Below are 26,856 nucleotides of genomic sequence, written 5' to 3'. Positions count from 1 at the left end.
GTCATACGGTTAGCATTTTCGTACCTCCACGTCCGTCGTTCCACAACTGAGCGTTTTTCAGGGCAATTTTTGGCGCGCACCACCACTTTGTGGTACCAGCTGCCCACTGAAGTATTTCTGAACCAATTTGACTTAGGGTCCTTCAAGAAAAGAGCGTACCAATTCTTAAAAGGCCGACAACGCACTCGCGAGTCGTTGAGTGTCCATGGGCGGCGATATCACTCAACATCAGATGAGCCTTCAAAAGAAACGGTAAAACATCGTAGTGGAACTCAGGATATAGACCGTAAAAATTACGTATGCCAGACACAGAAGAAGGCTTGTCTATAACGAGAAAAGACCAATGAAACAAATGAAGAAATTCAAGGTCGAGCCATAAACGGGTTTATCCTAGTTCTAGAATAGATAATATGGTATTTAAAGAAAATAGTTCTAAAAAATCCGTCACTATATTCATTTGTGTCGAGATCGCTGTCAGTTTGTTCGATCCAAGGTAATTGCTTAAATGACCTTCGCAAATAGCTGCGCCTGCGTTTACGAGAAAGACAAGTTTTTACGTATAGTGACTGTAAATAAAGGTCATTGAATACTTGAATACAGGCTAATAATCTAAATTTAATACATTCGTGATAAAATGCAGCCGGCAAACGTACGATAAGAATAATGTAAGCAAATTCTTGATTGTTTCAAATAGCGATGTATTTATTCATTGAATTTTGTAGCTTTTCTACTTATTATTACGAAGATATAAAATTACCTTAACATTTATATAGAGTCTATGTATGATACGTGAGAACGAAATATTTAAATCGCAATTCCAATAATTATCTATATTTTATGCGCGCGATATTCGTAATTCGTAAAAGACGATAAGCGGTGAATATTCAAGTAAATTGAGCAGCGTGACTCGTGTGCAGGCGCAACCTTGCGAGCGCGGCGCAGGTCAGATATTTCGAAGGTCGATGACTCGTAATCGTCGAGTTATTATTATTTGACAGCCCGCGCCCCGCGCCCCGTACACCGCGCTACGAGCGGGAACTCGAAACGAATAGATCTTTACTTTTTTCTTTTATTGTGCGTCGAATATTTTTGAATTGCACGACTTTATAAAGTGGTGATTATTGCATTGGAAAAATGAATAGCAGAGATAAATTAAGGTTTTATGTTGTATAATTGCGTTGTTCTGTGTCATAGTGACAATTGATTGCACCTTATCTATCAGTTTTTAAAAATTTACAGGTAAAACAATGTTAAAATCCATGTTTTAATTAATTTAACATAGATAATAAATTGTGTAAGTTTTAGGTAAGATTTTGAGTAATGTAAACATAAGTTATGTTTGAAGTTCCTGTAAAGTACTATATTTTACTTTTTATTGTATTTCAGTGTTCTTGGAACAAATTATCGTAGGCAAAAGTCGACTCATACGTAGGGTTTGCGCAATTAATGTTGCAATGCAGAGACTGCGCGTCGTAATAATAAGAAGACGTGTTTGAAAATAAAAGGCATATATAGCAATAACACATGTTTAATAACTATTATTCCTTCTTACTGGTTTGTCGTATCTATATGTGTATGTATAATATATTATTTAGGAATATTCTGGGAGCTTTTAAAAGAATCCGTGAATTGTATAGTGATTTTGGTAACTGTAACTGCAGTGACACTTGACAGCTCAATTTAAAAAACTTATTTTTTTTTATTTATATAAGTGCAGACGTTATTTTATCTTCCTGAAAAGCCTAATCGCGACCGCTTTAACTCTTAACTTTTTTGTTACAAATAGACGTTCACCCCAAGTCAATGGTCGTAGTTTTTCATCTATACCAAAGAGAATCTACTACCTGCACGCGGACATGACGAACCCTTAAAATATTGACTATTGTGCGCGATCTTTTATTTATAGAGGAAATTTATAACTTGTGTCAATGTATCGAATCAATTTGTATAAATCATATGGTGCAGAATGGTACGGTGGTATATTCATTATGCGAAGTCATTATGCAATAAAATAATATTCTGATAACAAAATATGTTAAAAGGATATATATATATGTATAAAAAATATCAAATATATAGTTTAATTAATTTATTATTCATGCGAATTTTTGTATCTGTATCGTAGTGAATAGTGATACAGAAACCAAATTAGAAGTGTTACCGCCACTAGTTTGTCAATTTAATATGTCAAATACCAATACATACAAATTACAAAATTTAATGATATATTATGACAAACGTCATTTGAAAAAGTGCAAATTTGCTGACACACTGACCTAATTGCAGTGTCCGTGAAGCGCAAGGTCAGCGCTCACTTTGTATCAACTACTATTATACTCCTAACAATACTTTTATCTTTAAAGCAGGGTTTAAGTCTCATATGACCCTTTGAGTAATCCAACAATACAGCTTATTATCGAAGCATAAACAAATTAGTTTGTAGTTTTATGAATGTATGTATTTTATTATATTACAATGAAAAAGACTTCGCGAAATAGAAATATTTATTATTATTCCATCAACATCATAACATTATTTTAATATTTTTTTTAGTCTTCAAACTAGTCTTCAAACTGTCGTTCAAACATTAACGTATCTAAATACTGGTCACATTCACAGTAATTTGTTGAAAATTACCTACATTAGATATATAACGATAATTAAATTTCGCATTACATATAATATAATATCATTGCATAATTTGTACTCATTAACAATTGCAATTGTTGTATTAACGATAAATTACCTAAATGTTAACGAAAAATATAAGTTGTATCAATTTCGGAAATTGGTATGTCAATTGTCAATAAAGCTTACTTACAATATCCTCGTTCACATCGGAGTCCTTGAATAATTAAGGAAAAGTTGAAGAAAAGCTATTCCCATCTTAAGAGACAACTGGCAGTCTATACAACATAGAATATATTCTCATTTTATGACATTGTCAAATACCTACGTCAATATTCACAGACAAAATTATTTGGTAGATATTGAAATTAAAATTCATTTTACACAGTACCACATGTTACTAATATGTATAGAGTTTGGTTCTCTTTGATCAAAGTATTTTTTTTTCCGTACGTGCTGTTAAATACTTTTATACTTAGATAAAGCTGATCTTCAAACTTAAATATAATTGGCTTCACCGGGTCAGGGAGTATCGTTTTTTAATGTGCAAATATGTGGTTAGTGAAAGGTTTTGCCACGAGCGTGGCTATCATTAAAAATAAAGAACTGGCAAGACGATGACTCGTAGGAGCAAAAAACTTGAACGTGTGCGAGTGGGAGAGAAGTAGAGCCCAACAAGTGCGTTACCCCCGCGAAGATCTGCGTACTTTAATATTTATTCGTAGTGATCGACCTGATAATATTAAACCGTAATTTTCCGTTGTAATTTAGTAACTAACTCATTAATAAAACTTTTATAACGGTATATGCGGCTAGAATCAAGTCACATTACTCGCGTCATGTAACCATAGATATAGAGACATGGACAATATTTATTTATGACCATTTTTGTTTAATGTCAATTTTAAAACTCACTTTACGTAAACTAAATTATTTTGTTTATTAAAGGACAGTCATAAGACCAAAAGATAAGTGTTGATTGTCGAGTCATAATTAACTAAACAATTAAGATGACTACGTATTTTTATAGACTATTGGTATCGTGTAATTAATTAAAATCGTTATGTAAAGAGAGAAAAGATGTTTGTAAATTATTCTCGGGTGTCCATTGTTAATTTATGACTAATAAGTAAGTCACGCGTGACGTGCCTTATGAATTTGACATTTTATTATTAGAAGAAGCATTTTCATAATTCTCAATTAATTGCATTTGTTTTCATATGCCGTATCTGATCAATCTGAAGCAGATTCTGTTATAAGATCGTAGGGTGAAAAGCTTTTGGATTTGCTATTATGACAATTTCAGCGATGCTCTATTGTTTCTAAGCGATGTGGTTGTAAGCCAGGCATTGTGTACTTTGTTACTTCTGGTTAATTTTATTTACATCACGTTCGTCACTTATCATTGTATTGTATCATTGTGGCGTTTCCTTCACTTGTTCCCCGATAACTGTTTATCGTTATCTGCACGTGCTTTATCTGTTGTTAAATGTAGATAGTAAGGATTTCGAAAGAATTGCTCGTTCGTTTTCTTTCTCAATTATATTGCAATGTATTGGCAATTACGTCCTTTACGCTTCAGTGGATGACCGTGAGGTTTTAAGGTTAAATTTATTCGTGTAGCGTTACTTTAACTTTTGTTTTATATCTTTAAATCTAATTTTATAGTTAATGCAGTCTTCTCTCGAGACTACAAGCGTTAAACAAATCAACCTAGATACTTATATATATGTATCAACATATACATGCTATATATGTGTGCGACGTGCCAAGCCAATAGGTCGACCAACCAGTCGACCAGACGGTCTCCCTCCCTCATTATGTCCTCCGTCTGTTCTCCCCTCCCCCGTTTCCCTCTTACGCCACCCCTCTCCCCGCTCCGCCAGTCAGCGTTTGGCTTCAGAGTTGATATTACGTCTTCTTTGCCCAAATTTTTGTCCACGTCCTAGTTGATAATCTTTTTTAGTTTTGAATCTTGCGTTAAGGAGAGTACTAGAGTTTTCAGGTAATTTATTGTGCAGGTCATATGATTTTATTTTATATATTATCTGTGTAGCGATTTTATTAAATTGCTTTGTCTTGTTACAGGTACTTCGATCTGGGTGTGAACCCTTCGCTGCTTCATCATTGGAGTTATGTAAACTTAATAGCTGACGATTAAGGAAATTCTGTGCAATAGTTAAATTTTAAGTGCATACTTGGATCGTTCAGCGAAGTGAAAGTGTGAACAAGTGAAGTGAGACTTATCCCGTGTGATGTGCTACAAACAAAAAGAATACAATTAGTTTGTGTTTTATGTGAAAATTTTATTTCGGACTTACATTTGGATTAATATTTATTCTAATGGAGACTGTAAGTACTTTTTAATCTGTATTTCTTTGGTTATTTAGTAAATCATCCCAATTACGAATTAAATAAGGTGTTCAATTTCAAAATACACGAATTAAAAACGATTTTATATACGCAATGTTAAGTGTGTTGTAGAAATGAGATCTAATGAATTAAGAAAAGAGAATATTAGAATTTCGTATATTCCCGTCGGCTTAAGAATGCCAGCATAATATTTATGGTAAATTGACTTGAATAACGGCGGGAACAACGGGTAATTTTAGCATATCTAACGAAAATTAACATAACATTTAAATAATGTATACTAAACATGACAGATAACATGAATAGCGCATTTGTACAATAATTTCTCAAAAGTTTATAAACTACCAAGCCTGGATCAAGGGTCAACTGAAATCAGTTTAACAATATGGAGTTAGTAAGAAAAAATGCTGTAAAAAACCAGGTAGAATCTCCCTACAAAAACTGTCACGAACTTACAATAAATTTTGTTTCAATGCATGCAGGTGCATCGGGACTCTTATGGGAACGATATGTTTCAGCTTTTTTAATAAGGGAAATGCTTAAATCGAATATATATAGAAGGTCAATATTATTACATAGCAAGATGCGGACTATTTATCTTGAAGCGTGCATATTCCGACGGCCGTAGTCTTACAGATTATTAATAGTATAATTATCAGATGTCTTTTCAACCTAACAAGGTTAGGTTAGTTTTATTACACATACCTAGCTTATAGTTCGTAATTCTCTCGTAAAATATTTAAATTACGTTCATAGGCACGCGACCTTCGGTGTCATTAAGTAATCATTTTGTTAATTTGTTTGACTTGGAAAAGACAACAATACGTCAGTGATTAAATGATTTTTTAATAAAGCTTTCAATTTAAATATTATCTGCATTATGTATGGACGTTATACACTAAGTCAGTGTCGGTGTTCCTATAGCTTGGTTTTTTATAAATGAGTATAGCTGATCAATGCTTCATTTATATCGTCTATCTAAAACATTATGTTATAATACGGAAATGAAAAAAATACTTAAGTCATTTAAGGCTTAGTATTAGTATAGTAATATTAAAAAGTAAGAGTTATACATACTCTGCGGCTCAAGTCTCAACGACCCAAAGTAAGACTTGTCAGAAAGAGAAGTGAATACGCCCTTCGACGGTCTTGAGATATATAACCAATACATATTTAATTTTATAGTAGTAATAAATATAACAGTCCTAGTGAGCCTTATAAAAGAATAGGCCTAGCGATAAGGCTTTATTGTACTCTGGTACGACTCTGTATGCCAAAAACCTCATGGAATTTAAGATACGGTATCTATTTCGGTTCGGAGTTATATTCGCAAGTTTCCAATAAATCTTACAGCTTACATATTGATCTATCTATTTTTGTCTTAGTTTAAACACTCCTTAACAGAAAGAGAGGTATAAACTGCTGTTATAAGACAGCTTTAGTTTTAGATAATTTAAAAAATGTAACTAATGTAATTAAAGGTAAGTTTTAATGTTAAAAATGTGAATATTTATATATTATTTGAATAGGTTAAATTATAATACTTCATGTATTATTTACTAGGAAATATTTTTCTAAACATGTGTAGGTATGATTAGCATACAAGACTTTCATTTGAATATGTTAACAGCACATTGTCTTGTGCAGTTGAGTAATGATTCAATTGTTCATGTTATTAGATCTTAGTTTATGTTTTGATAAAACTGATAGAAATTAAACTTCAACTGGTAAACTTGTTTGATTCCAATATTAGTTGGCAAAGAATTTAATCTAACAAAAACCAATTTGTTAATAATATTATTAATTAAAAAATCAACACTAGACATACCTACTCAATACGCCATCATAACTCTTCCAAAAAAGATATCCTTAAAACACGAACAAATAAGCTGTAAAGGCCCTTAAGGCCAATAGCGAGATTCCATGTTGAAAACAATAACGCCTTCAATTTTTTTTAAATATTTTTTTTCCCTCGGCAGTGGTGTATCATACATTAATGTTGTGGCGCATGCTTATTTAACCCCATAGTAATTAATTGAAACATAATGATTTGTTTAATAAGAATGTGGGTATAAATGTGTGACTTAACTTAGCCTAAACAAACCTAATGTTCACTGAGACAATATCATCTAAGTACACCATGCATTTAATATTATCAATTTTTGAGGGGTCCAAAAGGGGCCTCTTTAATATTACCTGGGGTATATACTAATCGTAAATAGCGATAAGAATTTTTTTTAGATGTTGTAAGGTGGGGCCGTGATTCGACAAATTTACCCTTTTTTTACAGTTATAATACAATCATTTATAGCGTATATAATGTATACGGTTAGAATAACTTTATTTCTCATAGGAATAAAAAAAATTCGCTTACTGAGAAAAAAACATTACAAGAGACTAAATAATTATTACTAGAACGCACAGAAGGTACCTCTATACAAACATTCAAAAACAAATACAATAACAAAAATGCAGGTAGACACAACAGACTCGAAACAAAAACATAGGTTTAGGATTGGACTTATTACTAGATGTATTATTATATTAGTATATTATCTCATGCAAGTGAGAATTAAATATCTTAAATGGCCTTTTTAAGGTTGCGTATTTATAAAATAACCTGAAAAAGACGAATTAATAGACTTTATGACAAGATGGGGACGTGTTACATTTGTGACGTCGCGAGAGCAAAATGACTGACGCGTTTCATGACCTCGTGGTCCGGTACAAATTTAGAATCGCTGACGACTTATTTATTGAGTTTATATTATATGATCATTTAAAATAAACATACGCATTTATTTAAGAGCCATTAACAATTTTAGTTTATTGGTACTGTAGAGCTTAGTAATAGTTTTCATAAAGTTACATTTACCTCCCACTTTTCCATACAATTTATTGCATATTCTACCAAAGACAGACCGCATAAGTTTTTCATACGAATATATGACGTCGTGGCTTGTTTATTAGAGTGAATGTGATTTAAAAGCAGAGATAAGAAAATTGGTAAGTCGCGTCTATCTATAGCTATTTATGTACTATCAAATAAATAGTCACGATTCTTCCGTGAATAGCGTTTAAATTACAAGCTCAAATGATTTCATCGCGAACTTGTAGTTGTTCGGGCGCAGATATAGCGCAACTGGGTCAAGGCGCGCGCCGTCTGCGCGTTTCCTACTCGGCTCGGTGTTGCCAATACTTAATTTACCTGAATAGTGATCATCATTTGCGGATTAGAAAATAGAACCGGTTTTTATAGGACTTTCTCTTCAAACAATGAGTTTTGTTTAAAGTGTAGTTTCTACCAAAAATATGACGTCATATCTACTATTTTAGTAGATATTGTGGTTTACAAATAAATAGTTAATTTTGATGTTTTCCATTGAACCTTGGAACATGGTTTTGCTAATTCTAAGCCAAATGAGGCTGGGTCTCTTCAAATAGAAATGTTTATCAGTTGTCAAGTATATACTTAATTAGAACAACTTCAAATCGGACACGATAGTCATTATCTTGAATATATTACGGTCAAGGATATAATCATACTTTGAAATTAATACATTAAAATAACCTTAAAAACGTTTAATTTACAGGAAAATAACGCCTACGTATATTCTTTAATGCGTTAAACCGGAATTGATATTCAAAGAACTTAAATTAAAAAACAGTAAGGGCGTTAAAATACTTTTGTCAAGTATTTGCAAAGTCAGCGATAATTTCATTGACAGCTCAAATACTATAATATACATATAAACATCCTTTATATTAATGTTTATCCTTATATCGTGTTCGTATTCGTATAACTAATGAAAAGTGTGGGTTTTATTACGAAAAATCCGCAATTTGAATAGTTCGTCAATAATTGTAACAGTAATGTAATGTACGGAAAACATAAGAAGCGCTCCGCGAGCGTATTTGGAACTAAGCCGAAGCACCAACAAGCAGTTCTCGTTGTAGCTGGCAAGAATTTAAATATATGAGTTGGTCATCTATTGTATTGAAAGGAATTAAAGTTCGGATCAATACGACAACAGTTTTCTGAATGAATTAAGGTCGTGCGTTGAGTTTTAAGCTACAGGTGTTTAAATCTTTAAAAAAAACTTGATCGTGTAATTATCGCTATAAAAAAGTCTGTAAGTAAATTATTTTTTTTTCGCCAGCCCCCTATAGAGACACGAACTACAAATTGTTGACTGTCAAAGTTTTCGATCTGTCAAATAATAGGTTTGACGTTCGAATACTTCATTATGCTTAATTTGTGTCTGTGCTAAGCTGCCTCTGTGCAAGCACTCACAATATAACTGGGCTACTTAGGGATTTTGTGAAATGACCATTAACACATTACCTACGTGAATAATGTAAACAAACGAAATACATAGACAACATATCATATACGTGATAGCAGCAGTTTGCACTAGTTACTGTGCACCGACCTACATAGATACCGGCTATCGCCGCAGATATCCCCCTCCCCCCTTTCTTTACACTAAAATCACTTATCTGTACCACATTTATTTGAATGACGTAGGATGTTAATAGAAACATTAAAGAGCCTATTTTCATTTGATGTAGATTTAAGTGTTGACACATTTGCTTATTATAATCTGCGTAAGTGGCCAGTTTTCACAGAAAAGATGTTGGCAACGTCCAATTGTGGGGAGAGATTAACCTTTTTCATTATTCCAAAGTTATTCAACCATTTATTCTTTACTAAGAAAAAAAGACCTTATGTAAAAATCTAGATTTATAACACTAAATTGATTTTATTGGATATAAATGCCAATACTTAAAAATCAATTTTCTTATTTCAAATTTATTTGCGAGTAGCATTTATTCAAAAGTCAAAATTCCTTACAACACATGAATTTTATTTGATTTAATACTGATGCACAGAGAACGTGGCTTAGCTAATTCATTCATATTACATAATGGCTTCTATGATAATGGTAACTTCCTTATTACGTTCTCCAATCTTTATTAACACGTTATTTATGAAAACGAACCGATTATTTTGTTTGAAGAACAAACTGGCGGAATAATGACCTTATGTTTAAAATCGTATCGATACGGATTTCTCGATGGGAATCAGGTAGCTTCCACGATAAAATTTCCACGATTTTTAGTTTTTAACTAAAATTTTTATCAAAACTACAATGTTATCTATCGTTAACCCTTTGCCACACAATTGTACAAACATGATAAGGTATCGCGATCTCTATGCGGAAGTTTTACGTTTGTAAATTATTATTTTAATAGATTAATTAAATAGGCTATTTAAACTAGCCGTTCTCGTTCCTTACTGATATCTGAACATACTTTACGCAGAGTTGGAGCTGCAGTTACACATTCATATACATTACACTAACTCATGCACATGCACATTACACCCACACACACATTTAATAAATAGATGTAAACAGTTTTAAGAAGGTTTTAACTTTGCTAAGAAAGAGTTGGGAACCCTAACATACCCTCAAGCAGGTATTTTTAATGAAAAGGGCTCTTAAATCTTACACATTGTAATTCACTTATAATGAATAACACATATTTATTGTAAAAAAAAGATACATATTGATAGCTCAGTACAACAACACACTCAAGAAAGTTGAGTAGGTACTTTGATTTGAAATTTTTGTCTTTTGTAAAATAGATGTAGTTAATGCTTAAATGATTTTATAATCTACGAATTTAGGACACCATATGCTATCTAGAAAGAAAAAAAACAGTTTTATTCTATACAGAAATTAAAATTACAAAGAACCTTGTGATAGGAAATATACTTATTAATCTAAAACCAGAACTTTGGACTTTGTTTCTCCAAAGTATCACTGCTGTTTAATATTATTCTAGATCATAAATATACATCATTGTTTTTTAATTATATATTTTATACGACAGTCCTTGAAATTAAGAATACAGACCGGATTTATTATCAAATACAAATTAATCGTATTAGCTCATCTTCATTTTGATCTTACCACAAAGTAGGCCGTAAATTTTAAATTAATTTTTACCACTAATGGTTTTAAAATAGTATCTTGAGTTAAGAATTCTAGTACTAAGTAAATTTATAAACTTAATTAATAAAAAGCATTGTTGACTTTTATATCACGCTGGCCCAAGCCAGTACATTCCTATTTTCTCAAGATTCTTTGAGTACATTTTATATTGTATTTTCTTCGTTTAATTACCCAACTATATTGTCGTCGAAGTATTAATGAAATTATGTGTACTCTAAATATTACAAGATATTAATAGAATAAGTAAAAAATACATAAAAGTTTTTATGTGTTTTCATTTCATTGAACCTAAAATCTTTGCAACGTCCAAATATGCACACACAGTCCCTTTAGTGAGGTTAGAGGCATATTATACAATATCTCTCATATTGAGTTTATATTTTATATGCTATGACAGAGCTCATGACCCACAATGAGTGTCACGTGCAGATTCATCGGCTATCCGCTATTGCTATAACATTGACTTTCACATTAATGTGACGCAACCGCGCCTGCTATTAGGTAAATATTGCTTTCACCTCACTTTCACCCGCTACTTCCGCCACGGTTATCTATTGAAACCAGTTTTACGCCAATATATGAGAGGAAAGCTTTGTAGGAACTGCAACGACGTTCTCTAATGAATTTTCTTACTCTGTCTCTGGACTTCTAAAAAATATTAATATTTTCTTAGTTATAATATATTAATTATGACTCATTGAACCTAAAATTAGGTTTTACATTTTTGTTAATTTTTTTAAAAGATTTAGTTCATGTGCTTTATTGTTGATTATTTATGCACTAGTTAACATATGAAACATACTGCTTATATATATACACTTAATTAATTCCTTAAACAAAAATACTATCGTTTGTTTCTTAATAGTAGTCTTATTAATAATAGACTCCCTCACTCTCATCTTCAATGTCTATCACTCTGCGACCCTAAAGTATTTTGAATGATGTGATAAATTTTCAACGCTCCTACAATATATATATAATTATTTTTATAATAATATTTTTTTTAATTCGGGTAGCTAACACATAAATTTATGTTAACAAAGAGTTGCCATAAAAAACCCTAGTAAAATAATGTCTCATTAAATTTACACTTTACAACAAAACGTTTAGCGAAAAATTTGGGAGTGCTATAAGTACTTAAACATGTGGACAAAAAATAATCTTTATGAATTTCAATTGAAATAAATTAACACTATATTCTTAAATATTTCATATTAAATGAATAGTATTTAAGTTTTCATTTATAAAAATTAGCCTTTTTCGCATTTGGCATTGGCCTGCTGACCCAGTGCCTGTTTATCTAACAAATATACTAATTACTTATCAGTTATTAACGTTATCACTTCTGGCTATTTTGTAAGACTTAAAGAAGAGATATTTGAATAATGATCTAAGTAATATGTCATACCAATAATTTTTCAACGCACCTTGTGAGTATACAGCGGCGAAAGAAGCCTACACGGGCATTGAAAATGTTTAATAACTGAAAATAGTAATTTTTTTATTAGTAATCATAACAATTACATATACAGTATTTACAATTATCTTAACCTAAAGACAACACAAATTTAAAAAGTTTGGTCCGTGCGGCAAATGTAGCATTTCCTCGCTGTATTGCGATTCTTATTCGTTGAGCGAGGAAAGTACCAGCTCTGGTCTCTGGCTCTGGAGGGCACCGATACTATCTACCAGGCACCAACTGAAATCTTTAATAAGCGCCCGTGCACTTGAACTCCTCTTTGCACAGCTTTTTGTCCGAGGGAGCTGAGACGGGGCAAACCTGTCCACATAAGTAGCATCCCGTATCTTCCAAGGTACTGGAACATCCCATTCGGCCGCTTGCTATCATCTCTTGCGATGCCTGTTGGCTCCAAAATGGCAGGAACTGACAGAGGCAAGAGAGCGGTGTATAAGTGCGGCAATAATAGTTAGTTACGGAATTCCGAAGTAAAAATTAAGAGTTTAAACGCTTTGACTGTGTGATGTAAGGAAACCGGTTTAGGAGTTTGAAAATTATTCTCTTGCAAGTTATTGACCTAGTAGCCTACAAACGAAGGAAAACGGCTATGTTGCGTGTTACAAGACCCAATCGGCTCACGATATCTTGAGCTTTCAGATTTGATATTAAATATCTTGAGAAAAATTGTCGCTCCCTTAAATTAGCCTTTACCTTACATTGTGTAAAATCAAACTATTGTAAAACCTTCTATAACTATATATATAGAAACTTTAAGAATGATTGATGATTGAAACAGTGGCAGATTTACCAGCAGGCTAAGTAGGCTGGAGCGTAGGGCGGCAAATTTGGAAAGCGAATTTTATTTGCTGACGGTTATTTCATGTTTTACAGATAGAAGTCTGCAAAAAATTTTGCTGATGACATTGCCCCTATCATTTTTACATTTGGTGTAGGAAACGTCTATATCCTAGAGTAAAACAGATAGTTCGCTGCCCATCAACCAGTAATGGACCTCTGCACCCTCAGCTCGCACTATGAGTGAAAAGACATTGCTGAAAATCTATTAACCTCTTTCCCTATCCATCAATCCACACATGTCAGTCCTACTATTGGTTGAAGGCTGCGAACTGGATGGTTTGTGTATAATCAAAAATCGAAGCCAATAATATTAATTTACGTATAATTTATAACGAAATTGTTGGATTGTAAAAATAATCTCGGACATGACAATTGTAGAGGAAAGGGCGGCAAAATTTTCACAGCCTATAACCTTGAAAAATGGTAAACCGCCACTGGATTTAAAGAAGTTGTCGTTTATGTCATTGATTGTCTCTGGACCGATCTTTCTGCTGAGTTTACTGCGAAATGAAAAAAAAAATTGTTGTTAATCAGTAACGGTGTTCCTATAATCATCGGCCTTGAATACAATCCCAAATACTAAATATTTGATTAATAAAACAGTGTAATATAAACCTTAGTATAGACAAAAATAAAAACAATAAAATATAGATATGGAACCCCAATTTTTGTTGTTAATTATCTTAACATTTAATTGCAATCTTTGTATTTTCATACGCTGAATCTGTTCTGACATCGCAAACACGACTGTTAAAGGTTAAGACTGCGTCCATTTCATACTTTCAAATTAATAATAATAATAATGTAACTTTGTTAACAATTCGCTAAACTCCATTGTTTTCGTTATATTGTTGTGGTTAATAATATTAGTTATATCGTTGATAACTTGAACGTCATAAATGATAAGGAATAAACAACATTCAGATGTCGTAGCGTTGGAAACATTCCAAATGAGCGTGGCTTGTTACAGTTCCTAAAATAGAATCAGGTAGGTATTTTAATGCGACCTATTTGCTTTTAGACAATATTTTAATGATTTTTTTCTACATTTTAGGCCGTATATTTGAGGCCGTCGATAGTTAGATCTCTAATTACAGAAATATCTATTTTACTTTATATTTTCTATCGAAGTTTTGTTTGGCACGAATTAAATCAAGTTTGTAGTGTGTTTGTACATTAACTTTAGAAATGAAATAGAGCGCTTACTTAAAATATGTACAATTGCATATACATTAGCTCCGAAGCATTGTATTTTTAACATATTTTTTTGAATTTTATATTAAAACCTGAACATTTTAATAGCTCTGTAATTTAGAGGAAATTGCTTCTTATTTAAGGTAAAATAAAACAAATGCAGGAAGTATTAGTTGCGCTGTAAGTCGGCCATCCTCAATAAACAATGCGGATCTAATAATAGAGGGCGTTAGAGCGCTGGATCGAAAAATAGAACGCAAATGTAGGACACAAGCGCGCTTGCGCATCGTATATCCCTAGCTATGCTAACGCGCACGCTGTCATGAAAATATACTTAACTCTAATTTTGATGAATGTCTTCCTTGTCATACTTAGATCTTGGTTACTCAAATATATAAAGAAGTGGCCACTGTTGAATTATATTTTATAGCGTATGAAATCACCGTAATCCAAACAATAGTGTTGCCATTTGTTAAGATTGAATGATTATTCAAATTTTAAAGACGTGCAATACGCAAGGTTATTTCGCGGAAAGTCTGCGAATAGCAAAATTAATCTGACCTTGCCTTGAAAAATTCCTTCCGCAACATTGCATTATTCCGCAGAGTACTTTTTAACATTTCATAGCATTTTAAATATATCAATTATATTTATTTGTTATAATTACGTTTACTCAAGTTGACCAACATCAGCCCTTGTCTAGCCGCTTAAAGTGCTAGATTCTAAAACAATATGAAGCTGGTGCATTTGACTACAATTTAAAATGGCAAGTAATAATTGACATATCGATTATAAGTAAATTTATTAAATTCATTACTTATACATTACGATCTAAATCGTTTAACCAGATATATTTTACGAAATAAGGCAAAGTGCCAAGAATATTTATCGTCCTGAGATACAATGTCTTTGCACGAATGTTAATTATTATTAGCTCTCAGCGGTAGCGCAATTGAGGATATAGATAGCAAATGTCAAAACACGCGCGCAATTAACATTCCCGATTTCTTTTTAAATGTTGTTCTGTAATGCTGGATCTAGTGTCACCCAATTGACTAACATACGTATCACAAACGCAAAATCAATGTTTACGTATATATAGTAAGATTATTCTTATTTATCTAATCTGTGGTCTTAAAATGTTGCTAGTTAAAGTAATCTATTATTACAATAAATTAAAAATTTTACAACAAGAAAATTTCTTATATATGAATTTCTTAATCGCATGATTTGTGATATTGTTTACATAAAACGTTCTTAGTATACGGTGACTAATAATGGTAACATTGAAAAATGTCACACAATTTTCCTCGTATATTTGCTTATTGATTTAATCGCGACCCCACAATTCTCATATTAAAGGGAGACTGACAGAATAACGATGTTATGTACGCAGTACGATACCCTTTGACAATTATTCCGAGGTTGTATTGCAATGCAAGATTAATTAAATAACTATTTTTTTTTCGTATGGTATGATTCCTTTATTATATGAATAAAAATATACACATAATATATAATAATCAAACCATATTTTACAATCTGTTTTAGTTTTAAAAACACGCGGAGATGATAAAAAATTAACGCTTGAAATTCGTATAGGGCAATAAGATACCTACTATTTAATATTAAGTAGTAGGCATATTTAAGATTAAATAGTAGGTTATTTAATCTTAAATATGCCAATCATGTTAAGATAAGAATGTTTGTGTAAAATATTTATAATTCAGGTGGTTTCGCGCGCTTTGAGGGGCAATGACCTACAGCTGTATTGTGTCATGTATGTAAATAGCATTCACAAATATTGCGCGAATAGAAAGATATATGTACTATACGATAATTTAAGCGCATGTAATATGTTATTAATAATTACAAATATAATAATTATTTACTTATTTAAGCTATTATGAACACGTTTAGTGCATAGAGTCGAGAATGAAAATACATGAATCTGTCGAAAATGTAACATTTTTTAATTTTCCGTCTATTTACAATTGAGACTTTTATAAGTAAAAATTATATGCTACTTTATATATCATAGGTTTACAAACGATTTGATTGTTAACTGAATTTATTTATTTTTATTTATAATTTCAGACGGAGTCTTTACGAAGTACGGAGACATGAACGTCAGGGGTTGCCATTCTCATCAAGCAGGATAGGCAAGGTAATATTTAAATCGTTAATAGTTTTACCTAGAGTGAGTTCGGTGGCGCTCGTAGGAGGGATGTTCGAATAAATGACACTCTTTGTTTGAAGCTAGACAACTGGTTGTAATCGTTTAAAACATGAGAAGACAAAGGGCACATTTATTACTAAACTGACATTTTACAATTTACTACCTACAAGTGTACGATGATTGCTAACATTTGGTTTGCGCTTCTAATAATTTAATAAAATTTATAATGTAACTTAACTTATATTATATTACATGACTCCGGACTTCTAGAATATATTTTTTTGTCTAATACATAGTAAAATGTTGCTATTACATTTACTTAATGCTTAAGTTCTGATTGTTCATAAGTACAAATCGAATTACCAAAATGTTTAAAATTAAATTGTTATTTGTTGAAATTAAAATGTTTTAGTACGGATTATGATTTACGTACCGTTCGTGCATTAATAATATTAACGTATGCGTATTGTGCGTGAGGTTTTCGTTGTCGGTGGCGGACGATGAACCGGGAGCGAAGAACGCTCAAGGACACCCGACGGCTAATGAACCCATCACTCGTTTTATGTACTTATTTTGCTATTTAATTGCGATCGATATATCACGAATTTAATATATTTATACTTATGTAAACGTTTATCATTTCCAGGTTTCCAGTGGAAACAAGGATCGGATTATGGATGGTTCGTTCAACAATGTTGTTGAAGGGACGCGCCAATATTTTATGGGAGTGCCAAAAGCACAAGAAGGATCCGGACAGTCAATGTGGCCATCGGGAACTCCACCGGAAGAGGGAACTCCAGCAATGTCAGGGGCACCAGCACCGTCGTCTCGTCCACCGTCTGCGGCAGCAGCGCCGCCTTCCACGCCAACACCGACACCAGTGGTGCCGCCTCGACCTCCCTCTGAGCCAATAGAACCTGAACCTCATATAATACACAAAGCGACAGTGATGAGAGAGGCTGCGGAAAAGCGCCGGGAGCAACCAGACCTTGAAGACGAGGAAGAGCCTGTCGGGGCCATTTCCCCTCCTTCTCATATCATACGTAAACCGACACCACATACGTTACCATCACCGGCGCCAGCACCTGCGGCTCCTTGTCCTTCTTGTCCTTCACCAGCAAGGCCGCCATCGTCACTTCCAATTCAGCAATGTCAACAGCCGGAGCAGCTAGATTCTTCGCAATATCGAGCTCCATTGCATCAAGTGCAAACTTCAACACCGCGACCTGTAGAAGACTTCTCTTCAGGACGCCCACCAGACCCTTACCCACAAAGTAGACCACCTGAAACATACGCTCGTTATCAGTATGAGTCTTTAGCTCCAGACAGTAGCAGAAATTCTCATGGACCTCCTGTTCCTTCGCCGCAGCCGTCTACAATTCCGCGTCAGAGTCCGCAGACATACGCGCGTATTTCGGGGTCCATGACACAGCATGCAGTTCATCGGTTAAATGAAGCAAATACATCTAGTCCCCCTGCGCAAAGGTATTCTATGACACCTCAAGCGCCGCCACCACACAACGATCGGGTTCCGCCAATTTATCATCCACAGGTTCTACCCTCTTCCAAACGCATACCAACATCTGCAAGTGTTTACGCATCTCTACCTCACAGACGCGAACAATCAACATCTATTTCGCGTTCAGCATCACATTTTGAAAGACATGCTTCTCTTCCGCAAAGAAAGTATGATCACCAACATACATATTCTGGATACCGGCCTGCTTCTGCTTCGTTGCAACATAACATGGCAAACCATCGGATGGACCAACATCAAGCCCTACCGTACAAACATAGTGTTTCAGATTCCATAAATCCACACTACACCTCTAGATCTGATCGTAGTTCAGCACCTATTCAGCCACATCCTCAGGATCCTCATAGAATACAAACCAGAATGGACTATATAAGCAAAAATGGATCTGTAGATACAAGAAATAGTTACCATTATCCTACACCCTCGACATCATCGTCGAGATATCATCCTAGTCCACCAGTACCAGGTGTGCAACATCATTCAGCGACGTCCGTAAGGTCATCTTATCGGCAAGCAGTTGCTCCAAAGAGTAATTATTCGTACCCTTCCTCAAATCATACAAATATGCAAACATCGCCGTCTCGATCAGCGATTAAGTCAAGCTATCCAAATCAGCAAACACGTATGACGGTCTCTGTGACATCCATAGTGAATGAAATGAATCAAACAAAACAAAAGCGAGAATCGCCGTTAGATCTCTCGGTGAAAACAGTTAAAAATTCAGCAGATTCTTCCACAACTCAAGATGACGCCATAGATTCTGCCTCCATAGAGAATAAATCTATACCGATACAGCCAAGACAGCAACTGTCAAATAATAGACATGCTTTAACCGATCGCTTTGTATCATCTCATAAAGTCGACTTTGCCCCGGATTTTGCACAATATAGGGAACGTGTTCAATATGCTACTGCGTCACAACACTGTAATCCACCACAGAGGTATAATGTTCCGTATGAACATTCTCGTCCTGTGGGCGAGAACTATCCAGTAGAATCTCGGCAACACGTGTACGCTGAAAGAGCAAAGTATAACAGGTCTTCCGTGAGTAGAAATGAATATGTCCCCCGAATTGACCTTACCAGAACGGTTACTGATGAGCGTCTTGTAGACAATCGAAGAAGAGAGGATAGAAGAATTGAAGAAAGAAAACGCACTGCAGGTCCAGTTGTCAGCAACATTCCAGAAAAAATAATGCGTCGTGAGGCATGGCCGGCTGACACTCGAGAACGACTTAGTCAGTCAGCTAGAGAACAGCGGGATCTTATGAGTCGCCCGGTATATGACTATACAAGTCATAAAAAGCTCGAAGCGTACCAGTATGAAATGAAACAGCCTGCGCACAGTTACCATGAAGGTCGTATGCCTGTCAATCAACCCTATTCCAGAGGAATATATGCAATTGAAAGTTCCACTAAAGAAACGGCTGATTATCGTAATCATTATCACGAAAGATATGCTAATCGGCATATCATACAAAAAACTTCTCAACGAGATATACATCAGCATCATCTCAATTTGCCCAATGGCATACCACACGCAGAAAAAAGCAAGGTCTTAAGCATACTTAGAAATAGTTTAGAAACAAGACAATCCGCTTCTTTAGAAAACATTAAACCAAACACAATTCCAGATCTTATTGTTATAGACGATGTAGACGATTCTGTTATAGAGATAACAGATTTAACGAAAGAAAATGAGAAAGAGACTCATAATAAAAATCATTACCGAGTAGGCGGAAGCAAAGAGCCTCCAAATCTTGGGAACCACATTCAAATGCCGAAAGCCGTCGATTCAATACCTTGTGATACAGATTATCAGAAAGTAGATAATACTGACTCCAAGAGTAAATCACCAGAAAACGATGTAGCATCAAGAATTAGAACTAAGGCTGAACTTAAAGTAATGCCACCATCGCAAGACTCCGTAAAATTAGAATCACGCCCAAAAAATGATACAGAAAAATCTCTTCCAAAGTCACAGAAGCAACATTTGTTTAACCAGATTCGGCAAGATAATCTTCGGTTCGAATCGGTTGTATTAAACCACAATTTAAATGCGGTTGATATTCCTGAAGTTAAATCGGAACCAATGAACATAGAAGAAATAGAAAAAGACGCCATGTTGTCCATTAAAACTGAAAACTTAATGGAAGAAGAAATTCTAAATACCTCTAAAGGTGTTGTTGACTCTTTAGATATGGATTGGGCCAGTGCTTGTGATAGTTTTATGGAACAATTAGAAACTGGCAACCATAAAAAGAAAGTTAATGCTAATGAAAATGACCTAAATTGTAATCAAGACATTGAAGCAAAAGATGAAATGATTAGTAATAAAATAGAAGAATCTATAAATAACGTAGAAAACTTCACGGACACCACAACACCAATTATAAATATTAAACAAGAACCACTAGAAGAAGAAGAAGAAACTAAACCTTTGGATGAACTCTCTCAAGAATTACAAGATCCCGTTAAATTAAAAGAGGATAAAATTATTAAATCCAAAAAGGTTGAAAAGCCACTTATCGATAAAATTAAAAATAAATCATTAAATAAGAATAAATGTAAAAGAAAAAGGGAGTCGACAACCTCATCGCCTGTTAAACCTATCAAAAAAGAAAAAGAGAAAAGTATTGCTATGAAAACAATTATAAAGCAAGAGACTGAATCAACTGATGATGACGAACCTTTAATAAAAAGTAAGATTTTAAAAGAAAAAGAAAGAAGTGAAAAATTAAAGTTCCAGTTGCTTAAAGATCTGTCTGAGAAGTCGGCTATTGTTAAGCTTGAATGTTGCAATAGTACAAGAATGTCAATAGAGTCTACTCTGAAAGATAATGATGACAAACAAATTAAATCCAAACAAACAAGATCGAGTACAAGATCAAGAAGTAAATTGTCTACTGATAATATTAAGAATGAACCGAATAATGACGAATCCAGTACAGAAAGCGAAGTAGATTCATTAACTCTATCCACTAGACTTAGAACGCGTAAGAAAACTAAAAGTGACGATAAAACAATACCTATTAGTAAAACGTCTGTGAAATCATCGCCGTCAAAAAAACTTGACAACAGTAGTGCTAGTAATAGATCTACTCCTGTGCGAAAATCTGGTTTTGGTGATGGTTCTGATTTCCATCCTGGCTGGGAAGAAGAGCTGTACAGATACAAAAGGTCACTACGCATGCCTACAAGACTGATAGCTATTCCAAGAGGCCGTTCGGGTGGCCCATTTGTTAAAGGCACTAATTCACAGTTTCCACGGGGTTCTACGTCTCTCCCGGACTTAGACCCAGTACCCCTATCTCCAGCTCCTTCATCGGCGCCATCAGTAGTTACAGATGAATTATACAGACGAGCAGAAAAAACAAACGTAGACAGTGACTTAGAGTCCAATTCTAGTTATTCTACGCCTAATAGATTACATTATGATTCGGAAGCTTCAACGTCGACTGTAATATCGACAACAAAACCTAGGAAAAATCGAAGCTCAATTGTAGATGAACTCATAAAGAAGTGTGGCAGTAGAGATTCTTCCAGGAAGAAATTGAAAGAAGAAAGAAACCTCAAGATGGTAACGAAATCATCAAACGTTACAGAATTGCTCCCTACACCAAGTTTAGGTTTAACTAAAAACGGCCACAAGGGCAACATGGGTGGAAAAAAAGACAAAATCTTAGAGGACATATTTTACTTGGGAACTTTCAGAAAAGAAACAGTCACCGCATTTAGAGACGCTTTTATTAAAGATACTAACGGCTTAATTGGTGCGACCGAAGAGTTTGCACCAATGATGTTAAAATCAAGGACAAGGACAGAAAGCAGAGTTTTAAAACAAAGAGCAACTATTAAGGAAGTATTTGGTGATGATAGACCCGCTTCTGCCCCACCAACATCTTGTAGAGAAGAAGAAGCCGAAGAAGCCGAAGCAGAAGAAGTTATTGAAGTAAAAAAGGAACCTGAATGTAAACCCAAAATGAAGCCGAAAATCTCAAAAGATAAACTAAAAAGACGCTCAAATTCAATTAGAGATGGCTTGAGAAGCACAGCCTTAAAAAGAAATGATGCTAAGGGTCGCATGATGAGGTTGAAGAAGAGAAATAATTTACTCAAAAATATGTCTGGAAAACGAATAAAGGAAATATGTAATAAACCAAAAAAGGAGAAAAGCCCATTACTCGAAGAGAAATCAACAACAAAGGAAGAAGGTACTTCAATAATAACTTCAGAAGGACCTGCAAAGAAACGATTTAAGCGTTTATTTGGAAGAAGAAAACTTAGTTCTGGCTTTGATTATATAAGAAAGAAGAAGAAACCGATTAAAAAGGAAGAAAATGTTAACAAAGTACGCCGTTTGGCTCCTAAACCAAGTCCGGAATCCGTCCATGATATTCAAAAAGAGATTAAAGGCTGGTTCATTAACAAAAGTATTGGAGAAACCCATCTACACCGGGCTGCCAGACTTGGATTTACAGTAAGTTCTTCATTGGTATATTTATATTTAGTTAAAAAGTCAAAAATATCAATATTATAATTATTTCATTTCGTATCACAAAATCTTTGTACTATAATTTTTCGGAAATCGTTAAAATTTGTATGTGTATATTACGATTTAATCGTTTCAGGATTGCGTCGCTTACTGCTTAGAAAAAATGGAGTCCGATCCATCTGCAAAGGACAATGCTGGTTTCACACCATTGCACGTGGCGGCGGCGAGAGGACATGTCAGAATCGCACGGTTACTTCTACAATATGGTGCTAATGTTTCTGCTGCAGCACAAGGAGGAATCAGGTATATATACACTTGCTTCTTTTTACACAAATATATTTTTTACAATCGTAATTTTAATGTATATAAGATAATAAGATAGCAAACTTGTCATATAAGAGGAATGTGTCACGGAAGGTATTAGAAAAATTCTAGATTAGGGCGACAGTAACTCATAGGCCTGCATATATGAAAGAATATAGGAATAAATTTGATATATATTACTTAAATTCTACAAATTCGTATATATTTAATTGCTTCAGACTGAAGTTTTACTAGGTATTAAGTAATCTTATGAAGTTACATATTACCATACCTTTACAGGCCCCTGCATGAAGCGTGTGAAAGTAGTCATATAGAAATTATTCGACTACTACTCTCCTATGGGGCGGACCCACTTTTGGGGACATATGCAGGCCAAACGCCAGAGGAACTAGCTGAAGGTACAGCGGCAAAGCTACTTCGCCTTTACATAGCAGATGTGCAGGGCCTGTCAGTAGACCCCTGGAGATTTCCGCCACCTAGCCAAATTATTGGTAAGTATTGAAGAAGTACGTAATTCGACACAGAAAAGCATTATTATAATATTTAATTACCCTAAATACATATTATAAAAGGCTATCATAAGTTGTTTCGTAATTTTTGACATTTATGTATAATCTTATCAATCATAAAAAAAAATTTACTTAATTTATACCTATTCGAATGTTATATTATCATTATAATTATTTTAGATCGCGAAGAGATGGGATGCGAGCCCCTATCTTTCCCGCCACCCGCTTCGCCACCTCCTACCCCTGACTCTACCATAGAGATACAATGCACAGACACCCCTCTACCACCGTTCTATAGTCTGCGGACTGCTACTGGCCAGCCAGCGGATGGATTATGGTGCCTTTTACAGGATGTCACTAATATTTTACAGGTGACTTATCTATGTCTATTTATAGATAAACTAAAGTTGTTAGTTCGTAAGCAAGATTATTTAGTTACCTTTTCACTTATTCTCAAATATTATATAGTATTTGAAAATCTTATTCTAGAGCCAGCCAGGCTGTCGGCCATAGTCAATAAAGAGTAAATACTGTATTCTTTATTTGAAACTTTTTTGTATCTTACTTATAGCTGGATTGATAAAAACATTGGACTCTGTTTATTATAAGTCAAGTGAATGATACTAAGGAAAAATATATGCCTTAAAAATAATGAATAACTTTTTTTTTTTCAGATAAAATCAAAGGAGTCTTTACTGAAACAGATACATTGCGGGTCAGGGTCACCAAAGGAACTACTCCGTGAAATAAGAACACAAGAGTTTTTAGAGAGAGCCCAGTGTCACCAACTTCTCTGTGCTGGCGAAAAAGTCAATGTACGGGCTTCAAAAGTCGCATTAATACGGGTTACAGATAAATTGAGGCAACTTTTGAAAATTGAGACTATACTTGTCAGTTGACAATAATCATAAATGGAAAGGGCGCCTAATTTCGTGGCCGCTCTGACGTATAATTTTTAACGATATGTCAAAAATTTTACACTAATATGATCTATGCACTATGGCCATGTTAAAACTAGCACGTATAAAAAGCGTCAATATAGTAGGTATAATCTCAGTGTAAGTTTCCTAGTTATTGTCAATTTAAAACAATAATTTATTTATGAACAAATTCGAGATTTGAAGGCAGCCACTATTGTAAATGTTTGGTGTAAAATATTTTTGTGTATCTTTGTAAATAATGTAAATAAATACGCAGTTGTAAATAATAAATGTCGCTTTAACAGTATGATATTTTAATGGGTGCTATTTAATGTTGGTGTATGGTAAAAGCTAGTTTAATCAGTAGATAAATATGTGAGAATGATAGATATTAATTATTTAGTAGATAAAGAAGTTACCAGAAACTAAATTTAAACTAAGAATCATGTAAGAGTAGATTGTGCAATAAGTGAACGCGTTTTACGTTTAAATAGATCAATTTATAGTTTTTACTGATAACGGAGAATTCATATGGACAAAAATTTGAACAAATTATTTAAGAAATTAATTCATATTAGATATATTTAAAATTATTCAATATCATCACATTGTTAAGTATTTTTGTTCAACATCACTATTCACTTAAAACAGTTATGTTAATGTTTTAATTATTCCTTTGTGCTAAATTTTTGTTCGTTGTTATGTTTTCCTATTTGATATTTATTAGTTGTCATTACTTATGTTAAATATGGTCCAATAATATAAGAATTATCAAAATAGTTATGCATATCGAAAATATGTTGTACATAAGATAACAAATTATTTTTTAAATTATTTTAAATGAATAAAAATTACCAACAAAAAAGCTTGAATAACGTTATTTATTGATACATTTTCACATGCACAAGGGTGACATACTGGTAATATTGTTCAATGCGAATTGAAAATGTTTGAATTCGGTAATTCAGGTACCAGAGAATATTAATATATTACTGGTTACTTTGTTTAACTTTTAAATTTTGTATGTAGTTGGATGTTCCATAGTAACGATAAAACCATACATAATATTCCGCCCTAATATGGAAAGGAAAACTAAGAAGTACACGATTTAACTGTGATGATATTATAAGAGAATGCGCGGATTGTTGATAAACTTACTTTGTAATCGATGTTTTATACAATGGTATACAAGACACTTGTGTAATTTGTGTAATTACTGTCAGTTTTAGCTATACTCTATGCTGTAAGTATTATAATTATTAATGACACAATATTTCTTGTTGGTAAACAATAAAAAAAATAAAACTAAATAATCTTAATTTGAATTTGTCTTATTTTACCTAATTTTTATAGCAATTTAATATTATAAATATATTTTTATATATATTATTAAGTTTAATAATTTCAAGCTTGGCATTACGTAAGCTAGTTACATTATCATCCTTCTTAAAATGATAACGATATAAAGCCGTAAATGCAGTAAACTTAAAAGTAACCAATGAAAAACGATTAAAAAGTAATTCGATATCAGAAATTAATTTAAAAGTAATTTTGCCGAACATATATATTTAGCTTTAATTTGAATGAATTGAAATAAGTAATATATTTGTGGGTGGTATACAGTAATATGCAAGGTAAAACTGGTCCGATTCAGATATTCCCGCGATACTTTCATGTGTTTAGAAGGCTATTTAAAAGTATTGCATATTTAAATAGTTTACCTTTTGGTTTTTAAAATATTAATATAAATAGTATTTTTTATACATCAATTCAATTTTTTTGTATTTATTTCGTTTCATGCTTTTTGATACTCCAATAACTTATCTATCATCAAAGGTATACAAATTGGCTATGGTGTACAGATTTATGTCAGAATATACCGATAATAACAATAATAAAAAGGATTAAACCTAAGCTAAATTAGTCTATATATATCTAATATTATCTAGAGAAAATATTTGTGTCCTATTCAATTCTAGGTCCGAAGGAAGTAATTAACAACTAAGAAAACTAAATAAACTATACTTTTTATCATAACGAAAATATGTATAATGTCCGACTTTGAAGTGGACCACGAGTGAAACTCCGGGGCAGTGTTCACAACCTGAAGCCAGGCAACTATCGTACAAGAGGCCGAAAAATTATCGTACATGGATAAAAATTATCGTACAAGTCAGGAAAATGGATAAAATACTTTTATAAATCATATGAAACGTGCAATAATGTATGTAGGAAATTATTTATAGTTTAAATCTTGTAAACTTCTGTTTTTTAAATTGAAGAAATAATAATTCAAATTAGATGTTCGACGTATGGCAAGACTTGAGCTGGGAGTGGACGTCGGACGAGGGCACTTCGAGT

At 33.4% G+C, this 26,856-nt stretch overlaps 1 protein-coding gene across 3 annotated transcripts in view; it reads left to right on the top strand.

The window, feature by feature from the left end:
• The window catches only part of LOC110995194, a 39,624-nt gene extending 13,810 nt beyond the window's left edge, over nt 1-25,814 (top strand). For 2 of the 3 annotated variants that reach the window (XM_022262249.2, XM_022262247.2), the window contains exons 2-8: nt 4,717-4,980; nt 16,630-16,699; nt 17,358-22,727; nt 22,879-23,045; nt 23,346-23,557; nt 23,756-23,946; nt 24,250-25,814. In XM_022262249.2, the coding sequence (XP_022117941.2) occupies nt 17,385-22,727; nt 22,879-23,045; nt 23,346-23,557; nt 23,756-23,946; nt 24,250-24,474 (6,138 nt within the window). In that variant the 5' untranslated portion in view covers nt 4,717-4,980; nt 16,630-16,699; nt 17,358-17,384 and the 3' untranslated portion in view covers nt 24,475-25,814. Of the gene's footprint in view, nt 1-4,487; nt 4,634-4,716; nt 4,981-16,629; nt 16,700-17,357; nt 22,728-22,878; nt 23,046-23,345; nt 23,558-23,755; nt 23,947-24,249 lie in introns of those variants that run through there. The other variant, XM_022262246.2, reaches the window with a different exon arrangement.
• The last annotated feature ends 1,042 nt before the right edge of the window (nt 25,815-26,856 follow it).

This window comes from Pieris rapae, chromosome 2, assembly GCF_905147795.1.
Source record: "Pieris rapae chromosome 2, ilPieRapa1.1, whole genome shotgun sequence".
Taxonomy (NCBI): domain Eukaryota; kingdom Metazoa; phylum Arthropoda; class Insecta; order Lepidoptera; family Pieridae; genus Pieris; species Pieris rapae.
Note: the sequence above shows the minus strand (reverse complement) of the source record. Positions and strands in the feature narration are given on the sequence as shown.